Consider the following 22,268-nt stretch of genomic DNA (forward strand, 5'->3'; position numbering starts at 1 on the left):
AATCGCAACCCAGAATGGAAAACAACATTACCCAAACTGGAGAACTGAATATTCATTCCAGCAACTAAAGAAAACTGCGTGTGGATCCTATGGAATACTGCTTATCTGGAGAATTTAGAAGAGACAAAATGAGAAGAGGTTAACTTTCCCGTCTTTAACTTTTAGACAGTAAGCCATCAGGACTGTAGGTTCGTTGGGGAAAAAAAAATCGAAAGCAGTAACATGATGATATATAAAATTGGAGTGTTGATCAACAAAAACCAAGCCTTCTTCAAAAAAGACTGCTGAAGAATACAGTATGGTGCACTAAGATCACTGTGAATTCACAGAATGGATGTAAAAACCAGTGAAACAGACGAATAAAGCGAGGGATGGCAGGCAGGTTCCTGGCTTTGATATAGCAGTGGGGACTGGGCTGACGGCCAGAGAGTCGGGGCGGCTCCCCCTTTATCACTAGGAATATGTTAACTCTGCAGTAGCGATTACCCTGAAAATATGATAGAGCCCCAAGATATGGAGTATATTTGGACTTGAATCGAGACAGTGTGGCAATAAATCACTGATAAGTGATATATGATAGAGAAAGATGATAGATAAATAGCTGGATAGATGATAGATTCTTCCAAACACATAGATAGATAGATGATAGATACATAGCTAGAAGATAGATAGATAGATAGATAGATAGATAGATAGATAGATAGATAGATAGATAGATAGATAGGTGATAGATATTTGATTTATCATAGATAAAAAGGCAAGTTTATAGATGATAGAGGTGGATAGATAATAGATCGATAAGTAACAGAAAATTGATAAATTACACACACAGAGAAGTATCTTAGAAGAATGTCATGCCAAAGCGCCTCTTGCATTTAGACCAGGCGACCTGACACTTGGAGGTTTTGTGGGTGTTGACATGAGCCAGTATCTAGCACCCACAGCCTCTTCAGGTGGAGGGAGCCAGTGGGGTCCCTGCCCGGCTGCGAGGACTCGGTGTGTGCCCTGTGCAGCAGGCGTGTGTCTGTCAGGGGCCGGGTCCCACAGCCTTCTCCACGCCGTGCGATGACTCAACAGGAGCCAAGCATTTCCACAGGCGGTAGAACTATTCTGGACCCTTCGCTTCCGATGCTCACTGTTTACGTCCTCTGCGCTTCCCCTTCCGGCCTCCTGTGCAGCTCAGTTCATTGAAACCGCCTGGCCTCTGTGGGACGTGTTCACCTTCCCTCCCCCCACCCCCCGCCAGGCTTTTGCCAGTGAGCTCCCTCCAGGGGCTGGATTCTTGGTGAGGGCCATGCTGGTGGCTTCGGTTTCATTCTTGGACACACTGAGCCGTTCTCCTGCTCTGGGCACCGTGCCAGATGGCCAGGCCAAAGGTAAATGCCACCGCCTTAGCCCTTAGGGAACCGCCAGGGGCCGGTGCCGAGGGTGCTCACGCCACCTGTGAGCAGCACGCGTCGCGCTCCTCCAGGCAGGAGCAGAGTCCTGGGGTAGCCAGGTGGGTGAAGCAGAGCCAGGACGTGATCCCCCCCCCCCCTGCACTGAGGAAGACTCCTGTCCCTGCCCTCGGGTGAGTGACCAGGTAGTAAAGGGTTCTGAGGCCACGGGGAAGAGGAGGCCGGAGGGGCTGGCGGACACCTGCTGTCTCATGCAGAGCTGTCGATGTCATTGGGTGACTTGTGTCACCCAACCCTGGTGTGGCCCCACACCCTCGCCCCGAGCTGGGGTCTGCGGCCAGTCAGAAGTCAGCAGAGAGTTGAGCAGGCAGCTTGTCCCACGCCTGACTGGAAGGAGAGGGTGACTTCTTAGAACAGAGGCCCAGGTTTCCAGACTCTGCAGAGGACGGACCTGGGGACGGTGAGGGGTGGGGGAGGCGTTTGAGTATCATCACGCCTGAACCCTGCGGTTTGTTTGTACCGCAGTGGTTTATCACATCTACTTCCCCTGGCATGTTGGTTTTTTTTTTTTTTTAGAAAAATAAATAACGTACAGATGGTGACTTGTACTGTAGCTCCATGTGTCTTTGGCGGAGCTCGCGTTGACAGCCTGTCTGGGCGCTGGGGGAGCCAGCCTGGCATGGTCTTCCCTTCGCTACGGCTGCCCTCCGCCTCCCCATGCCGAGAAGCAGCCCCCGCAGCACGGCCGAGTGCTGCCCCCTGCTCCACCCCGCCGTCTCCTCCAGGGACGAACTTCTAGAAGTCCAAGAACTTCTGAGAAACACACAACCCTTCCTTAGGATGAAAATTTAAAAAAAAAAAAAGTCTTTCCAAGAAAAAAGAGAAGAGTCCCTTGCAGGGAGCAGTTCCTTGGTGACGTGGCCGCGCCCGCGCGCCCAACGCCTCGAACGGGTTCTCAGTGTCGCTCCCTTGAAGGGAGCTGGCTAGAGGATTTGCTCCAAAGCTTTATTGACATAATGCCCCTGAAACAGAAAAGATGATTATGTGAATCATAAATCACTGTGTATTCACTTTTTTAAAAGTCTTCCAATACCAGTGAGCTGAGAAAATAAAAACCATGCCGGCCAGGCGAGCATCCTCCATCATCACCCCCAACACCTCTTGCGAGGAATGCAGGGCATCCGCCTCCATCACCAGGCGGGCGCTGGGTCAGGCTGGGTGTGGGGGGTCGGGGGTCCCAGGCAGCTTGTTCTGGCTGTGGCCTCCTGGGCTGAGCAAGAACCCAGTGCGATTGCTTGGTAAGTTTTCATTGCTCAGTGTTAGATGCCTGTCCTTCCTTGCTGGCCTTTCCATTTGCTCTCTCAGATAAACCTCCCTTGTATGACTTCTCCCCTCATCTACAGAGGATGTTTGTGGAAGCGCTAAATGTCACACCTGAAGTGGCATTGGTAGCAATTTCCTAGGAATAACCAGTGGGGCAGTCAAGCCATTAAGGAAGCTTAATTCCATGCTCTCAGTGTGGTTTGGGTGGTTTGATAATTGAATTTTTCCCCGCTGTCCTCAGGAATGAAGAGAGGTCATAGACACTAAATTATGCATTCGATTGGAGCAAAAAGTAAATGGTTAGAGAGAATATGATGCAAATGGCAGTCCTAAAACTTTACTCATTCTATTGAACTTCGAAGATTTATACTAACATCCTCCATTGCTATCTAAGAACTGTCTTGTGGATGGTAGGTCTTAATTATGTCAGCTTTGGACCTGAGCTGCTTGGTCGCAGATATATTTTTTAAAAGTTTCTGTAGTGGGAAATTATAATAGCTGAATATAAATAAAATATGAATAGCATTTGTGAGATATTTGCATAACGGTATACATGGTTAGGTGTGTGTGTGTGTGTGTGTGTGTGTGTGTGTGTGTGTGTGTGTGTGTAAAAGGCTCTGCAGAGGCATTTTAACTCTTAGCCATCAAGGAAACTCTGAGAAGTGAGACATTCTCAATTTAAAGACTGAGGAGCTAAGATCCAGAGAGGTTAAGTAGCCTGTGGTAGATCACACAGCTCAGTGATCACAGAGACTGTTTTGGTTTGGTTTGGTTTTTTCCCAGCCCATGCTCCTTATTTCTCCCCTCTGACTTCTGCAGGTACACATCAGCAAGACCTACCTTCACAGTTCTGCTTTCTGGCCATGTGTAGTTGGCCTCTGTATTTTCAGGCCAACTATCTTTGTATTCAAACAGTGATGGATTCAAAGCATGAGGGGAGAACTTGCACCTGCACTGAACACATGAAGATGTTTTCCTTATCTTTGGTCCCTACACCAAATAGTACAATCAACGGTTCACTCTGTCCTAAGTGACAGAAGCCAGCGAGAGATGGTCTAAGGTACAGGGAGGGATGTATTTAGCTCATGTGCAAATGCTGCACCACTGTATAGAAGATCTTAGTGCATTGCACAGTTTTGTGTCCACAGAAGGCCCTGGAACTGGCCAGTCCCTGTCAGATCCCCAGGGACCACTATCCATTCAGATTTGCTTCACAGGACCGTCCCTCTCTTGTTTTCCTGCTGGCTGTCCACACATGACACTAACGCCGCGTCCTTCCTGGCTCTCTCCTTAGGTGGTCTCAAGAACATGACAATGGACGCCATTCACATGAGCATGTCCAGCACCCCTCTCATGAAGCACCCGGCTGGCCCTGGGCTCAAGGCCCAGAGACCCCGAGTGATGTCCAAGAGTGGGCATAGCAACGTGAGAATCGACAAGGTGGACGGCATCTACTTGCTGTACCTGCAGGACCTGTGGACCACAGTGATCGACATGAAGTGGAGGTACAAGCTCACTCTGTTCGCCGCCACGTTCGTGATGACCTGGTTCCTCTTCGGGGTGATCTACTACGCCATTGCGTTCATCCACGGGGATCTGGAGCCCAGCGAGCCCGTTTCTAACCACACCCCCTGCATCATGAAGGTAGACTCACTCACGGGGGCCTTCCTCTTCTCCCTGGAATCCCAGACAACCATCGGCTATGGGGTCCGCTCCATCACCGAGGAGTGCCCCCACGCCATCTTCCTGTTGGTGGCCCAGCTGGTCATCACCACCCTGATTGAAATCTTCATCACCGGCACCTTCCTGGCCAAAATCGCCAGACCCAAGAAGCGGGCGGAGACCATCAAGTTCAGCCACTGTGCGGTCATCACCAAGCAGAACGGCAAGCTGTGCTTGGTGATCCAGGTGGCCAACATGAGGAAGAGCCTTCTGATCCAGTGCCAGCTGTCAGGCAAGCTCCTCCAGACCCACGTCACCAAGGAGGGCGAGCGCATTCTCCTCAACCAAGCCTCCGTCAAGTTCCACGTGGACTCCTCTTCCGAGAGCCCGTTCCTCATCCTGCCCATGACCTTCTACCACGTGCTGGATGAGAGCAGCCCCCTGAGGGACCTGACACCCCAAAACCTAAAGGAGAAGGAATTCGAGCTGGTGGTCCTCCTCAATGCCACCGTCGAGTCCACCAGCGCCGTCTGCCAGAGCCGCACGTCGTACATCCCGGAAGAAATCTACTGGGGCTTCGAATTCGTACCCGTGGTTTCTCTCTCCAAAAATGGCAAGTACGTGGCCGACTTCAGTCAGTTCGAGCAGATCCGGAAGAGCCCAGATTGCACCTTTTACTGTGCAGATGCGGAGAAGCAGAAACTCGAAGAGAAATACAGGCAGGAGGACCAGCGGGACCGCGAACTGCGAACGCTTTTGTTGCAGCAAAGCAATGTGTGACTTCGGGGGTGTGGGGTGCACCTCGGCTTGCTGTACGGCTGGGCCACGTCAGGTTACCATCCAACACCATGGCTGTGGTGAGCATGAAAAACACGTGGCTGCATGCGTATAAAACTGAAGCCTGGACACAGCGATCCGGGGGCTGACTTGGCTTTTGCGTATTTGAGGGGCTTCCTTCAAAGAACTCTTAAAATTCCCCATTTTTGAAAGTGGAGCTGCAAGTCAAGGCAGCGGTTGTAGGATGAGGAAAATGATGTCCTGCTGGGTAGACAGATACGGAGCTGTGCTGAAATCGAGAAGAAATGCATTTCTATGCAAGGAAGTATTTTCTACAAGAAAGTATTTATTTGACCCAGGTATCAAAGGTGTTCATGTCTGATGATGGCCGTGTGTCTCGGTTTTCATTTGGAGCAAGGCTTTCAGACATATTCTTGTGATTCAGGCAGAGAAGATGTTACACGTAACGACACTTATCATTGTAGCTAGTCATTCCCGAGAAGAGCCGGGCAGGGGCACTGAGCCTTGACAACCTATGGTCATTCCCATCGCCTTTCTTCCATAGACAAATCGTATGGCGTGAAACATGGACCTGGGAGCGGCAGGGTGATGGCTCCAAATCCTGGCACTACTCCAGCGTTCTAGCGGCTTCCACTGGCTGTGGGATGCGGGAGTGAGGGCCTTTCCGGGAGCTGGCTGGGGACATTGTTCAGCAGGTCTCATCCCACCTCACAGACCCAACATCTGCACCTTGGAAGATCATGGCGATGTGTAGACAGCTGAAGTGTCTTCAGGGTCCCATGCTCACTGCCCATGACTTTCCCTTCTTGGTTGCCTGGCCAATATTTCTTCCAGCTCTTTTAATTCTTCCCTGTTCACAAAGATGTCTGCCTTTTCCCAGGAAGGAACTGCATAGAATTCCAAGCACAAATAGAGCTCTGTCATGCCACACCTGCACCTACCTGGCTTGATGATTAAACAAAGGTTTAAGGGATGTGTGGAAATCTGCTTGAATGCTGCAGTGTGAGGCTGGGCAGGGCAGGAGGAAGAAGAGAAGCCAAGGGTAAGGAACTCTGCAAGGTGATCCTTGATCTTGGACCAAAGTCAATCATTTCATAACATGTAAAGAACGTCTTCAGTATTTAAATACATCTCATACAACTCAGTGTTATGGAGGTGGAGTTTGGCCTCTGGCAAAATCTAGGAGTCTAGAGCCCCAAACTTCTTTGGGGGAAGAGACTAAGTGAGCTTGAGTTAGCTAAGTGTGTCAAAGGTGTTGTAATACTCGTTTTATTCAAATCCAGATTCTGCCCTCGCTCAAGTAGAAGGTGACCATGCATGCACATAGGCAGTGCACACACACACACACACAGACACACACACACACACACATTACACTTGTGAGTGGCCCCCTAGACACTCAGACACATGCATTGAGTGCTCCAGTCTCTACACACAATTATGGGAAATATCCATGAAAGACATTGGGAATCCAATGTCCAAGGCTCCCTCCACAATTAGACACATCATTCCGCTCTGTAAGACCCTGAGCACTGAGACTTGAAAAAGCAAGGGAAAATCAACTGTGTTCACAATGATGATCTGCCTTATAGCACACGTAGCCATATCTCGATGATTTACCACATTCACCAATGTCCCTTCATTGATCACAAAGCAGGGAAATAGAGTTCTGGCTTAGAACTCAACTAATCTAATGCTAGTGTAAATATAATGGAAATAAAGTTTGTAAAGGCTTAAAGGAAAATCTCAACCCAAATATGAACGTTTTCTTTGTTTTTGTTTTTTATTTTTCTGTTGATAATTTTGTGGCAGTTTTACTTTATCATTCTTCTTTTAAAAAATATTGCCTAAGTTCAAATGTAAGTAGGTATCTGCATTAGTGTGGTCAGACATTAGCCCTTTTGTCACTGTACTTGTTGATTGTTGAGTCCATTGTATGCTGTGGTATGCTGTGGCATCAGTGACCAAAAACTAATGTCAGGGACATGTTTACATTCTCTCTGTTGCATTATTCATTATGCAGTATTTAGATCAATGTTGATTTAAATGTGATCAAGTTAGGAATCTTGCTCATGAATATTGGATATGAAAGTAACATTTAGAGAACTTTATGCATTTGCTTTCATTTGCACACAGGATGCATTTGCAGACAGATCTGAAGGGCTTGACTTGTTTAATCTGCCACACATGACAAAATATGCAGTGTCTTAAAAGCCAACACAGGTGGAAGTCCACACAAGCTATTACAATGTAATAGTCAACAAGTACTTCTAAAGTTGTGGCTGGTTTGTTCCAGACCCACTTAACTATTAATACCGTGTACAAAACATCATCTCATGATTATGTTAACATGATTATGTCTAACAGTCTCATGATTGAAACAGACTTACGCTAAATATCCAACTAAGAAGTAAACGAACTAATGAAGTATCTATTTTGTCCAAAAAGCATTGCTTTTTGTTTGTTTGTCTGGGTTTTTGTTTGTTTGTTTGTTTGAGATAAGGTCTATCTAGTTAGCTCAGGCTGGCCTCCAACTAAGATCTTCCTTCCTTAGCCTCCTGAGTGCTGAGAGGAAAGTTCTACTGTGCCTACTACCATGCCCAGTTGAGCATCTGCATTTGGAAACATTTCTAGGGCCTTAGGCCTTCTCTGTGAGAGTGTGAGAAAATACTGGGCTGGATATGGAAAACCACAGAGTCAAGTATAGCAGATGAATAATAAAATGGCAACACCAACATGGCGCCGCAGCCAAGGCCCCAGATGGCCCAGCAGAGATGCGCTAGCTTAACTTCACAGTGAGCAGTTATTATGGGGTCAGGGTGGAGGGGAGCGGTGCATGGTCAATCCCTTTTGCTCGTGGGTAAATTGTAACAGAGAGCTTCTAGAAATCTAAAGTAACCGAATAATGGTGAAAAATATTATTGGATCGTGGATCAAATATTTAAGTACTTTGTTTCATTTCTTTCTTTGAATTAAATTGTTAGTCTTGATTGTGATTTTAATATTTTAATATTGCTGAAATATAAATTAAGATGTATCTTTAGAGTGGCAGTTCTACTCCATTATGGAAACAGTAGCAGGGGGAGAGAGGGACAGGGAGGAGAAGAGAAGAAGATGAGAAAAGAAAAAGAGAGGAGAGGAGACTAAAAGGTTGCCTTAGGTCTGGATTCTGTCTGCCCTCACTGCAATCCAAGGTCCAGACATTTGACCACAAGGTACAACAAGGACACGGTCACTCATGATCATCATTCTTGCTAGACTTTTCTTTGCCTGTGCAAAACTTAAAATAACTAGTTTGAAGTGGGAGTTATTTTTATCATAGCTTTATTAAAGATGCCAGCATTTCAAGTCTGGGTTTCTGTATTCTGTAGTGTGCACTTTCAATCCAGCATCCGATTATTTGGTTCTGAATCTATCTAAGATGCACTTCATTTTCTTCCCCTGGGAAGATTTACACTTGAAATTCTGCAGCGTAACATTTCACTGCTGAGGATCAGCTACGTGAGCTTTGCCTTCTGTGAACTTGAGTTCATCTTTAATCAGAGTATCTTGCTAGATATCTTCAGGCCAGTGGGCAGCAGTGAGTGGTTTTCTGTTCTCAGAATAAATGTGACTGATGAGAGATACCAAAGTCCCCAGACTTAAAACTCAAGCGAGATGATATGATGAAAACTTTATCAGAAGTTAAAAGACCAAAGGAGTTTAATTTCCTGAGGCACTGGTGTTTGACAATAACTCTGCTTTTATTGTTGTTTTGTTTATTTACTTTCTAAGGAAATCTTGACACAGTCCTGTCTTCACAATAAGAAAGGCAGGGGGAAAATATAAGAAATATAAATAGCCTATAAGTTGAATTTTTAGTGGAAATTAGCTAGATTTTTAGTGGAATTTTGTAGGGATTATCAATCACTCTTCATTACAAGCTACTACTTTATTCCTCTGGCTTCCTGGGAGAAAATTTTTCCTAGCTTTTTAAGAAACATTCATGGATTAAGTCTAACATTTTTCTAAAGGTTTTCCGCTAGATAATTAAAAAAAAAAAACAAACCAGGAACCAGTGGCTCATGCCTGGTATCCTAGCTACTTAGGAGGCTGAGATCTGAGGATCACAGTTCGAAGCCAGCCCAGGCAGGAAAGTCTGTGAGACTCTTATCTCTAAGAAACTACTCAGAAAAAGCTGGAAGGACTGTGGCTCGAGTGGTAGAGGAGTGTTAGCCTGGAGCACAGAGAGGCTCAGGGCCAGCGCCCAGACCCGGAATCGAGCTCCAGGACCAGCAAAACAAAAACAAAACAAAACATCAACAACAGCAAAACCCAGTGAGGCAAAATGAAGTTTCAGTTACTTTACTTCATCCTCTGAGTCCTTCATCACCCTACCTACTTGACCCTCTGTCCATACCAGCTCATCCTTCTACCCAGTCAGATATTTCATGAACAACAACAACAAAAGAATCAATCCCGATTAAAAATCGCAGACATTTAGATAGTCAAGTGTGGAGAGCTGCGGGAGCCGCGACCAAAGACGGCACGGCCGCAAAAATGGCGCGGCCGCATGGCTGCGACCAAAGATGGGCTGGCTCCCGCCTTCCGTCTTCCCGGTGACGAGTGCTCTCTGTAAGAAAAACAACTCCTTATATGGCTATGACTTGGCTCCTAGTTTGCTTCCGTGTTTGCAGCCCTATCGGTATATGCCACGTAGCGCTTCAGGATTGGCCATCCAGGAGGCTTATAACTGGAGTGCGGGGGCGGGGGGGGGGGGGGGGGGGGGGGAGGAGAAGCGGGAAGAAGCCAGCGGGAGGGAAGCTTGTAGATAAGGTTCCTGAATAAACCGCATTGAGAAGACTCCCGGGTCGCGTCTTCCTTGCTGGTCGAGGTGGTCGCGACAGTCAAGCATTGATGATTGACTCTCTTTTAGTTACTATATAGGGGTTGTGTAAAAGCAGAAGACCAAGAAAAGGTGGCTAACTGGAGTTAATTGTTCATTCCTAATACAACAACCGATTTCAAAAGTCAGAGGGCATACCTGATACAGGCTTGAAGGTCAGCCCTGGAGCTGGGGATGCAGCTTGTGGTAGAGTTCTCGTTGCTCTTGCCTGAAGCCTTGGGTTGCATTCCCAGCACCGCAGAACAACACCCAGCGATTTCACATATATCAACAAAGGATCTAGCCTTCCAGACAGTGAAACTGCAGCCTGAGGAACTCCAGCAATACCATAGCTACGGGGCAGGTTGTGTGTGTGCTGCTTTTATCCTGTGCCCCGTGTGGACGTTGTTAGGATACCGTCTGTGCCCTGCTGTCCACTGTCTGCAATACACCACGCAACTGCTGGGCAATTCAAAGGGTCTTCAGGTGGAGCCACGAGCCTGTGTAGTTACTTGTCCAATCTGAAAGACCTCTGGGAAGGATTCATCTACTCTCAAGCGATGCTCGTTCTAAAGGAGCATGAACATGTACTTTGAGGTGACAGTGTTCATACAACTAGTAGCAGAAAATATAGGGGGTAATCCAAAAACGTATTTGCATAGCCAGCAAAAGTAATGTCCAACAGAGCGCTGGGTCCCACCTGTGCCTCTCTTGCTCAGCATAGAGCTATGTACTCTCAGAGTAGATTAGACTAGAGGGGGAAGACCTGCCTGACCATGGACCTAACGTCACCATCCACTGGGATAGGCAAAAGCCTAGAGGCCACTCTTCATGGTAGAATTTGGCTTCGGATTCCTCTCTAGCACTGGAGAAACAGAATCAAAATAATTGGGTACCCGAGATGTCTAACTTCATCTCCCAAGTTTCCATTGTTTAGCAGCACACAAAATGATATAGTGCTTCACTGTAACTTTATCTTGATTCAAATCTAGTATCTAGAATCCACACTTCCCCACCCCTTGGGATAGCTCATTTTACTCCTCAAAAACATTCAAGTTAAATAAATGAATATATATACATATACATATATATATATGGTTGAACACACTCAAAATTAAACCCCAAGAGAATGACTACAATAGGTTATATCGACCTATTCTCTTAAAAATATTAGAAGCCCAAATAATTATTTGACCTCTTGGCTTATTATTTCTAGTACTGTTATAACCAATATAAAAATGTTATGGAAAAGTGAAGAGTTCCCAAAGAGGTGAGTGGCGTGCAGATTGAAGGAAGGATTGTCTCCCATCCGAGGGCCTGCGGGAGGAACAGGGATGTTGCCTTAAACCACATCATTACAGGAAGCATGACTGTGTCGGGGGCTTTTCTACAAAAACAAACTCCAGCTCACAAAAGGAAGCTGAGTCTGTCAGCTGACACAGGATTAAGCAGTGGAGGGAGGCGGGATGACAGCCAAGAGGCATCTATTTTTTGAGGAGTTATTTCTGTAGGGTGTCATGGAATTGTTCAGATAAAAAAGAGTTCTTTGATGAACAGACTCTCCAATCCAGAAGGATCCACTCCAAGATCCCACTTCATCACAAGGATGGAAATCCCAAACAGATTCAGATTTTATAAGCTTAGTTCTCGGAATCCCTGAGGATATGGCTACCCAAATCCCAATCATACCTTTTTTCCTCTCTTGCTACTTGCCTGATCTCTCCAATGAGCAGCCCTATTGGCCTTGGGTTTTTGGGGTTTTTTTGTTTTTGTTTTTAACTAGCATTGGTTTTGATTTGGCAGAATTGTGCCTAGTGTTTCTGAAGGCTGGTGTGTGTTGGAAGCCTTACACTGACTGACCTTACATGGCTCTGTCTCTGTCACCACTGAGATGGGAAATACCATGGCTGTGGGTTTTAATACGTACTTAACTTCCTAGGCAAGATTACCTCTATTCATCAAACCCCTTTGTATTTTCGTATGTATCCCTATTTCCTTTCTCTTTCTCCATCTATAGAATCACTATAACCTGTGAAACAAGAGCTAATGCAATAAAGCTGATTTTATGGTCCCTGAATTTCTCTTCATCCACTGGAATGATAGAGCTGGGGAGGGCTGGGGGGCAGGACTCTGGGTCAGGAAGTTTAACTACACGCGCCTTTGAACTAATTGTTTCCAGTCACAGTAACCACAATAATTATTAAAACCACGTCTTAAGTGGTTTGTTGTTGTTGTTGTTTCTGGTGGTGGGGTTTTGCTTGCTTTTTGGAAAGAAGGGTTTGTAGGGAGTTGGACCTAGAAACGTATAGATTTGGTGAGGAGCCAATAGCTGAAGCACAGCATCAGAGATGGAGAGCGGAGCTGCGGTTGGAGCATCCCAGGTTGAAGTTTAGAGGCCGGGCAAGGATAGCACCCTGGGCTCAGGGTGTGTTTCACCAGAGAGTAGTTCAGGCTAAGTTATTCCTGATTCCACTTAATGTTTACCCAGGGAAACGGGGCATTTTATCAATTACTTGATTTCCAAAATAGGTCCTTTCCTTAGAATATGTAAATATTGATTAGGAGGCAGACATTGTTCTAAGAAGATTAAAAACAGATTCCTTTTTTTTTTTTTTTGCCTGTCTTGCGGCTTGAACTCAGGGCTGGGCACTGCCCCTGAGCTTCTTTTGCTCAAGACTAGTGCTCTAACCACTTGAACCACAGTACCACTTCTGGCCTTTTCTGTGTATGTGGTACTGAGGCATCAAACCCAGGGCTTCATGCATGCTAGGCAAGCGCTCCACCACTAGGCCACATTCCAAGCCCCTAAAAGCAAATTCTTGAAACAGCCATATCATACATATTTTTCCCCAGTTGGTTTTCATAACAAACTTACCACAAGCTTGGTAGTTCAGAACCACGGAAATGTGTTGTGCATTTATTTATTATACATTTCTAGAGGTGAGCAGTTACAACAAGGCATCATCAGAATTATGCCGGAGAGGGATCCTCTGGGTTCCCTAGCTTCTCACAGCCCTACAAGTCCCTTAGGCTGTGGGAGCTTCATAACGTGGTGGTAATTTTCTTGTGTGCTTTCCTATCATCTCTCCTCTCTCTGTATGTGTCTGTCCTCCTTGTTATTTTCTTCCCGTCCTAGGGCTTGAACTCTAGGCCTGGGCACTGTCCCTGAGCTTTTGCACTCATGGTTAGCACTCTACCACTTGAGCCACAGCTCTTCTTCTAGCTTTTTATGGTTAAGTGGAGATAGAGTCTCACAGACTTTTCTGCCCAGGTGAGCTTTGAACCTCAATCCTCAGATCTCAGGCTCCTGAGTAGCTAGGATTACAGGTGTGAACCACTGGTGCCTGTCTCCCTTTGTAAAGATGGCAGTTGTGTTTTGTTGTGACCCGACCTGATGGCTCGGATTTCAACTTGCTCACCTTTGTAAACATTGTATTTTCCAATGAGGTCACTTTGTGGGGTCCAAGGGTTAGGACTCCAACAAATCTGGATTCAACCTATGACCTGCTTCTCTCTCCCAAGGTCATCCATCTGTCTCCACTCAGCCTCCTGCTCCACAGAGCAAGGGCACTGTCCCAGGAGAGGGTCCTCCCTGGAGGATTGGAACGCCTCACCTCTGTTACTGTACCAGCGCTGTGCTGTCAAGTCCTGCAGGACAGACAGAACAAGCTAACCGCAGCAGGCATTGCACCATGGTTTGATTGGCCCAGGGTGGGACCTTCAGGAGGCTCTCTGGAAAGAGGACACTGAAAATAGTGGGACTGAGCCCTTTCCTCGTTTTCCTTCCCTTTCTTTTCTTGCTTCCTGCTGAGCAGTGAGAAGCTTCTTCTACCCCTTGCTTGTTCCCCACCATGATGTGCTCAGCAAGGCTTTTCAAATCCTGTTCTCAAATAGTGAGAGGCTAGTTGTACCCCTTCTGAGTTAATCATACACTGGGCTTCCCCTCCCAACTGCTGTCTCAAAGTTCCTGACGGTTTCCCAACAGCCTGAGAGCCTTGGAAACATTTGATCTCCTGATGCATTTCCTAATGGTGCAGTCTGCCACTGGTGAGCTTCCGTGCCATCGCCCCCATGCAGCGCTGCGGGCATTACACGCTACAGTGTGACCGCTGGGTCCTCGTGTTTGCTTTATGCTGCCTCACGTGGCATCTCACCGCTCGGAGGACAATGCTGGACAATAGTGTGCTCCCTCCTAAATCTCTCCTCCAGTGCTTGAAACCTGACAGTCTCCACCTCGTTTCCTCCTGCTCCCCGGCCACAGGTTCCAACGCCGTGTAAACTCTGTCCACCGTCCCCACGGACTTCCTGTCAAGCCAGGGTCTTCTCCTCCATTTTAGTCCAAGCTCCCATAGTTCAGGTCACTCTCATCCTTCTGTGCTGTTCTGATTTGTTAAAGATGAGCCAGGGTCCTTTACACTCTCTACTCTGCCTTCTAGTCTTCCCCCCCTTTCAATCATTCTCCATACCCCTCCCAGAGTAGCCATTCTCAGGCTACTACAGCTAAATCCATACAAAGCTGGGGATATTCACGTGTGCGCAGTACAACGAGAGAACAGAACTGAGAATTTGTACAATAGGTCTTTGACAAGGTTTGAGATATAATCCAAAATTAAATGAGACAAAGAGCTACAGTAAGCTGCCCTTAAGAGAAAAGTAAATTAACAGAGGCCACAGTGGGACTGGTCTGGATGCTGAAATTATTACACAAAGATGTCAAAACAGCTATTCAAGCTCTGACTGATGGCATGGGAAGACAACTCAGTGATGGTTTGCCTGATACATGTGAGGCTCTGGGTTAATCCCCCAAAGGAAAGGAAAGGAGAAGACAGACAGACAGACAGAGACAGACAAACAGACAAGAGAGGAAACAAGGAAGAAAATAAGGAAAGCTATGATATATAAAAGTACAGTGACAGAATAAAAATGTAATGAAGAAATTTCACCAGCAAGACAACATCTATAAGAGAATCAAATTGAAATTTTAGAACTAAGAAAATAAATATTTGAAATAAAATGTGTACTTAGAGCCACACATGATATCAGCTCCATGGAGGGAGAGAGAAGGACTGTGACCCAAGGCCACCTCTGGGAAAAGTGAGAACTTATCTCACAAACAAACCAGGCTTGGTGGGCAATGCCTATGGTCTCCCTGCTGGATAGGTGGAGGTAGGAGGATTGTGGGCCAAAGGCAGCCTTGGCAAAAAATGTAAGACTGTATCTGTAAAACTAATGAAAGCAAAAGGATTTGGAGTGTGGCTCAAGCAGTTCAACTCCCACCTAGCAAGTGTAAGGCCCTGAGTTCAATCCCCAGAACTAAAAACTAAAATTGTGTGTATATACACATGTACTGAATAGATTTAATAGAAAATTGGACGTGAAAGAAGAAAGGATAGTGCTGGTGGCTCACGCCTGTACTCCTAGCTACTCAAGAGGCTGAGATCTGAGGATCCTGGTTAGAAGCCAGACCAGACAAGAAAGTTCGTAAAACACTTAGCTCCAATAAACTACTCAGAAAACTGCAAGTGGTACTAGCTTTTGCCTTGAGCAAAAGAAGCTCAGGGATAGCACCTAGGTGCTGAGTTCAAGCCCACAACTGAAAAAAAGAAAAAGAAAAAAAAAAAGAATAGTGCAATATAAAACAGAATTAAAAAAGGACTAAAAGCAAAAGAATTTAATGAGGGGCTGGGAAGGTGGCTCAGTGGTAGAGCGCTTGCCTTGCATGCATGAGGCCCTGGGTTCGATTCCTCAGACCACATAAGCAAAAAGAAAAAAGCCAGAAGTGGCGCTGTGGCTCAAGTGGTAGAGCGCTAGCCTTGAGCTGAAGAGCTGAGGGACAGCGTCCAGGTCCAGAGTTCAGGCCCCATGACCGGACCCCCCCCCCAAAAAAAAAAGAATTTAATGAATGCCAGGGATAATATCAAATGTCTTATGTACAGACAAGAGCAGTTCCAAAAAGAAAGTAACACAAGAAAATAATGAAAATTGATGTCAGAAATGAGCTGTGTTTGGTGAAAAGCATGGATTCATGAATCACAAAAGCACAGAGGACCTCAGGAAGGACACACACATCAGGAACTATGCTCAGGAGCATTTCAATCAGACTACTGTAAACCAAAAATTAAAATTCTAGTAAGACCAATAATACTAGTAATAAATCTTTCAGCCCAGCTGCTGAATCCTGGCTAGTTAATCCCTGAGACCTAGAAGATCATAACTCCAAAACAGCCCTGGCAGAAAAGTCCAAGATTCTATCTCCAATTAAAAAAACCCTGAGGTATGTCTCAAGTGGTAGAGCACCAACCATGTGTGAAGCAGTGAGCAAACTACCAAACCAAAAGCTAGTATGTGGAGCAGGTGGAGCTCTCTTCTACCACTAATGGACCCATAAAACAGCACAACCTCCCAGAACACCAATGTTCACAATTCCACAGGTGCAATTGCTCTATCTTGGTTTTATCCTTGCAGGTTGGATTTAAAAGTTGATGTACATGCTGAATGGCTAGGAGGCTAGTTAGAGTGGAATGCGGCTTCCTTAGCCCTGGGTGGTCCTGAGCATCTACACGTGCCCAGGCTGCCTTCTGCTCTCCAAACATGAAGACCTGGGACTCGGTCCATGGATCCGATCACAGCACCTCCCTCATTCTTTCAGAGCTGAGGCATGCATCAGTACAGCCACTCAGTGTTACTGCCCCTGAGGGGACAGATGGTATTTTTGAAGTGTGCATTGAGTGTTGGGCACAGTTCTGTCTGAATGTACTTAATCCTCAGTATTAAGACAGGACATCTCATCAAGAGGCCAAAAGCGTAGACTACGAAGTGGAAGGGACTTGTCCAAGGTCCCTGCACTCATTTAGTTTTCTTGTTGCTGGGACAGATAGCTGAGAAAGGAACTTCAGGGAAGAAAGGTTTATTTGGAGTCAAGATCTCATAAGTTTTAATCCACACACCGTCAGCTGACCGCACTGTTGGCCTGTGGTGCGGAAGATGCTCAGGCGTCATGGAGGCTAGAACAGCATGAGGGAGAGCAAAGTGGCTCCCCTCACAGAGGCCAGGAAGCAGCGAGGGAGGCAGGGAGGGGCAGAGGACGATGTATATCCTCCTCCCACAGTGTAGTCTGGTGACTATGCCTGCCACAGAGGTCCCACTTCCTGGTAGCCCACTGAGCCATGAACTCCTCAGTGGCGTGATCCATTGAAGCCAGCACCTTCACGATCCAGTCATTCTCCATAGCCCACAGGCTGGCGACCGAGCAAGCCTTCCAGGGCACAATAATATAGACAAGTTTATATAAACAAGTATACCCAATTGATAAGAAGAAGAGATGGATCCATACCTAAGCATTCCATCCCCTTAACCCCTCCATGTCTCCCCAGAGGGCTTATGATCCCAGGATGTGTCAGCTCGGGCTGGCCGATGGTCATCCAGCCATCGTCTTCTCCATCACAGTGTATAGAGACCTTCCTCACTGCCTGGGCAAATTCTGATTGATCGAGCACTGTCCTGTGTCAGGCTTATGCAGATGGCCTGCTGAGCATGCTCCTTGGAGCAATGCCATCCTTTGCCAACAGGGCTGGCACCAGCAGTGCCTGTGATGAGCTGTTTGCCACACGGCCCGTCACAGCATTGTCTTTCTCTTCTGTTTGCCCACTGGTGGTGCCATCAGACGCAGCCTGTGCCTCCCCTCCGTATCTCCTCTTACCATAGAGCCCAGGCTGGGAGAAATGCACCAGATGAACTTCAGGAGATTTGCCACACCATTTCACTCTCGGGCTATTGGGAGAAAGGAAGATGGTCTGAGTCTCCTCTACATATGAGGAAGTCCATGTAATCACAAGCTGATGGCTGCAGGTGAGATGTGAGGCAGGGGTGACTCTGGAGTCCCCTCCAAGGAGTCCAATCCAACATTTGCACCACTTGCTGTCTGGGGAGAGAGCTGATTATCCCTCTTCCAGGAGGACTCCTGGTTCCAGGGGGTGCATCACTCCAGGCCCAGGGGCCCGCCTCTGGGTAACAAGGGCAGGAATTGCGGGGAGGGGCCGGGAGCTGGGAATGTGGTCTCAGGAGAGCTGAGTGATGCATGAACTGTGTCTACGACCATGGGGGAGCATTCAGAGGAGGGCCTTCCTGAAGGAGAAGGTCAGTGACAATCATGGGAACAGACTGGCACTGAAGCTGGGAGTAAACTGGGGCAACTGGACTCTAAACAGGAATGGACACATGCAGGGGACCCGAGCAGTTTGCCAGAGAGCAAGAGAGGCTCCCACTTCCCGGGGCGGAGAAGCAAGCAGGCCTGTGGGGGACTTCTTTGGTCCTGAAGGCTCACATTCCAGGAAATTACACCCCAGGCCCTCCACACGAGGCTGCCAGCCCTCACCAGGGCACCAGACAGGAAAGGATTAGATCTCAAATGCCCGCCATAGTGTAAACAGTACTGCCCATTGGCTCATAGGATCTGCAGACTAAAAGACACATCTGTGATGGGAAAAGGATGCATGGGGTTTTGAGCTGGACCCAAACTAGAAGAATCACAGTGTAGACACCCAGGGCTGAGGACGCCATGTATCCCACTACAGAAAACAAGGCACCATTCAAAATCCAGAACCTGAGCACTGGTGGATCATGGTGGAAGCCACGGGACATCTGTTCACATTATGGCTAAGGAGCAACTCTCTGTCTGACCCCCAGATGAAAAGCTTGCATAGGCTTAGCAATCATCTATCATGAGATGGGTACTGTCATCTGGGATCAGACACAAACAGAGCCAGAAGGCTCAGCGATGTGACTGGTCAGGTACCCAGAGCCCAGTGTCCTGAACTTCAAACGCACTGCATCTCTTTCTCAACTACACCAGTGACAACCTCCACGATTGACTGATTGTGGAGGGAAGAAAGGCCAAGCTTGAGATACGAGCAGGCCAGACATTTTGTGGATACAAGCGTAGAAAATTCTGCTACTCTATTGCAACTCACTCAGGGGAGGGATGGAGGGTGGGCATGCAAAAAGACCATAGAGAGGGACATTTCCCCCTTTGATGCTACTGGGAAGTGACAGGAAGTGGAGGAAGAGGAGGAGGAGGAAGAGGGGGAAGAGGAGGAGGAGGAGGAGGAGGAGGAGCTGCTTCAGGGGAGGAAGTCAGGCCATTGGAGGCGGCCCTTAAAGGGAATTCTAGGGCCATGAAACTCCCCACATATATGCACCCATTTTCCAGCTGCCATGGAGCAAATGGTTCTTTTGCTTTATGCTCTACCTCAAGAATGCTCTGCCTCTCCACGGGCCCAAAGCCAAGAAGTCTCATTCCCCTGACGCAGCTGTCACAAGGCTCGCAGGCCTATGAAGGGTTGGGTGGGGTCCTTGTCACAGCAGTGCGCAGCGCTGGGCGGACTTGGTCCATCACTCCCGTGAGGCACAGGAGTGGACGTGGACGAGGGAGTGGGAAAACGAGCACCCCTCCTACCTACTCAAGAAGTGAGTGAGGAAAGGAAAAGAAGAAAGACATATGGTGTACACTGGATCCCTCCACAGGGTGACAGAAAGAGCAGTGTCCCCCACCCCAGGGTGACAGCCATGGAGCCCAGGTTCCAGGATTCTGATGTCTTCTCACCGAGCGAAGGCGCCCTCCCTGGCTGCAGGGGCCCTGGCTCCTGCCCCACCCATTCCCAAAAGACCTGGTTCCTGGCAGACATGGCTTCGTTTAGCATCCAGTTCTATCTCTCACGCCCAGCATGGCCGATTCCCTGCCCCAAGTCTCCACTCTTTTTCTCTAAAGACCCCGATGTTTCTCCCCTAGAGATAGGTTCCCAGCGCGATCCTGGCGCCTGAGTCACAGCCAGCATCCTAGCCCTCGGGCCACCAGCCCACTCTGCCACCTGGCCACGCAACTCTTGTTTTGCTCCTGAGGAAAAGTACCTCCTATGACCATCAGAATGCCAGCCAGAGGACACGTTGGGATCGGGCCTAGACTAAGGCCAAAGGCAACAAGCCCCGGGCGAGAGCAGGGGTGTGGAGTCCCCGCCAGTCACGGGTGCCCCTGGAGCACCCCTAGGGTCGCCCTGAGGTGGTCATGGGGTGAGCAACAGGCTTCCTTCCCTGACACACAGAGTCTCAGCCCTGCCGAGTCCCGAAGGCCAGGCCTCTCCTCCCACCCTGGGGACCTTCCCTTGCCACTCACCTCTTGCATTATCAAGGCAGATCTTGCGCTCCAACTTCCTGGATTCTTCACCAAAAGCTTCAAAGTCTGGTGGGTTTCCAGAAAATTGAAAAAAAAACCTTCTCCATTGGAACGTCTTCCATTAATTGCCATATATTGAGCGAGAGTGCAGCCTGGTGCGAGCAGGAAGACCCCTTTCTGATTCATTACTTCACTCACCATGCCCAGATCTCCACCGGCAATTGTGGAGCCTTTTATTCCACCAAACACGGGAACCCATGAGCTTGTCATTCCTAAGTCTCATCACCATTGGAGCAAGACAAGAACTGTGCTTTCTGCCAACTAACTCCCCTTCTTCCCTTCATGCTGGATATCCATGCTCTCTCAGGCTTAACTTGAAGCTTCTTTCTAACGATAGCCATGTAGACCGAGAGGACTGGAAACTGCCACAGGCTGGTAGGTGAGCCTGGCCTACAGGGTCACCCATCGACAGAGGTGTGCTCAGCCCCCTCTCTGCCCCCTGCACGCCCTCCATGTTCTCACTGACCAGCCTCGGGAGACCTGCAGTAGCAGGCATTGGCAGGCCTTTTGTCCCAGGAGGAAGCCCTAGCTCTCTTGTTACCAGATAATGTCTCTAACGACATGGCCCCTCGCTTCCTTCTCTCCTACCCGGTCTTACCTCAGGGGTTGGATCTTTTCTATTATTTTACCTCCCACCCAAGCAGATACTTCTGGACAGATTCAATACATGGGACAGCTCGGTTGCTGAGCTCACGGGGAGGTACCATTCTCTCCATAGCCATCTCCTTTTTACATTTTTCCCCCCTCAACCTCTCTACTTGCTGGAGACCATCATGAAACAGAAGCAGAGTTTGGGGCTGAAGACTCTGGGATGGAACCCGTCAATCTGCCTCCTGGAACTCTTTCTGATCCCCTGTCCCTGACATAACAAGGGCACCGGCCCTGTCCTTCCTGGTCTCATTCATATCCCCCACGTGTCAGTGAAGACTAAAAGTGATTCTCCAGGAAGACAGGTGTGCGAGGCCCAGAGATCAGCCCGATCATTTGAATCTGTCATCCAGGCTAGGAAATGATCTTTCTGTTTTTCTTTCCTACTTTATAGTAACCAAGAAGCCTCTTCTTCAGTCTCAGCAACGTCAACTGTGATAGATGCCCATGATGGAAATGACCACAGCCAACTTGGGTGACAAATGTCTCTCCAATCCAGGAAGACATGCTGGCAGTGAGGGCCAATTCTGGGGACCCAGAGTCCCACTACTGCCCAGACCCACACAGTTCTTTCTCCTGAAGCGTTCATCTCTCTCTCCCGGAGCACTTCCTCTGTTATCACTCAGAGCAAAGCCAGGAACAAGTAAGTGCTTTCGAGTGTTTACTTGGTTGTCGAGTGTTGATAAGATGTTGGCCCTCGTGTGGTTCTGGATGAGCCGGACACGCATCTTACACCCCAGCCAGCCCTGGGCTCCGTGAAGGGCTGGGGGTGGGTGATAGCTTTTAAATAACACCCAGTTCTAGGGTTTCAGCCCAATGTTTGCTCACCAATTCCACATGTTTAACTCATGAGAGACGTGTTTATGCTGCGTCTGGTTCAGGCTCACTTGGTTGAGTGGTATCCACGGGTACAGGTCCAGTGCCAAGACAGAGGAGGAGCCTGCTGACCAGGAAGAAGAGGAAGGAACAACAACAGCAACAAAAAAGAGCGAGCTCAAAGACCCTGCCCCTGGCCCTGGCCCACCACCTGATGAGAGCTTGTTTCTACTGGCAGAGAGCTAGCCTCCGTCTCTGGTCCCTTTGAAATGACTGTCAGACTGTCTGAAAACCACAGCTCATGGCACAGATTTCCACATTGTCCAGCAGACTGGAGTGCAGGAGAGCGGAGTGAGGGGTTCAGACAGGAGCCAACTTACACCTCACTCAACTGAAGCTGCAGCCTGGACCCCTGAGATGCAAATAAATGGACTAATAAGGACTGTCATGAGGTTGATGATGACACCGCTGCATTAAATAAACACTGCTAAAGCCGGAAGTGGCGCTGTGGCTCAAGTGGTAGAGCACTAGC

At 48.0% G+C, this 22,268-nt stretch overlaps 1 protein-coding gene across 2 annotated transcripts in view; it reads left to right on the plus strand.

The window, feature by feature from the left end:
* Kcnj15 (potassium inwardly rectifying channel subfamily J member 15) overlaps positions 1-7,610 on the plus strand; it is a 42,344-nt gene extending 34,734 nt beyond the window's left edge. The window contains exons 3-4 of one of the 2 annotated variants that reach the window (XM_042687204.1): positions 379-382; positions 4,015-7,610. In XM_042687204.1, the coding sequence (XP_042543138.1) occupies positions 4,029-5,162 (1,134 nt within the window). In that variant the 5' untranslated portion in view covers positions 379-382; positions 4,015-4,028 and the 3' untranslated portion in view covers positions 5,163-7,610. The remainder of the gene's footprint in view (positions 1-378; positions 383-4,014) is intronic. The other variant, XM_042687203.1, reaches the window with a different exon arrangement.
* The last annotated feature ends 14,658 nt before the right edge of the window (positions 7,611-22,268 follow it).

This window comes from Dipodomys spectabilis, unplaced genomic scaffold (genome assembly GCF_019054845.1).
Source record: "Dipodomys spectabilis isolate Male_0828 unplaced genomic scaffold, ASM1905484v1 ptg000107l, whole genome shotgun sequence".
Taxonomy (NCBI): domain Eukaryota; kingdom Metazoa; phylum Chordata; class Mammalia; order Rodentia; family Heteromyidae; genus Dipodomys; species Dipodomys spectabilis.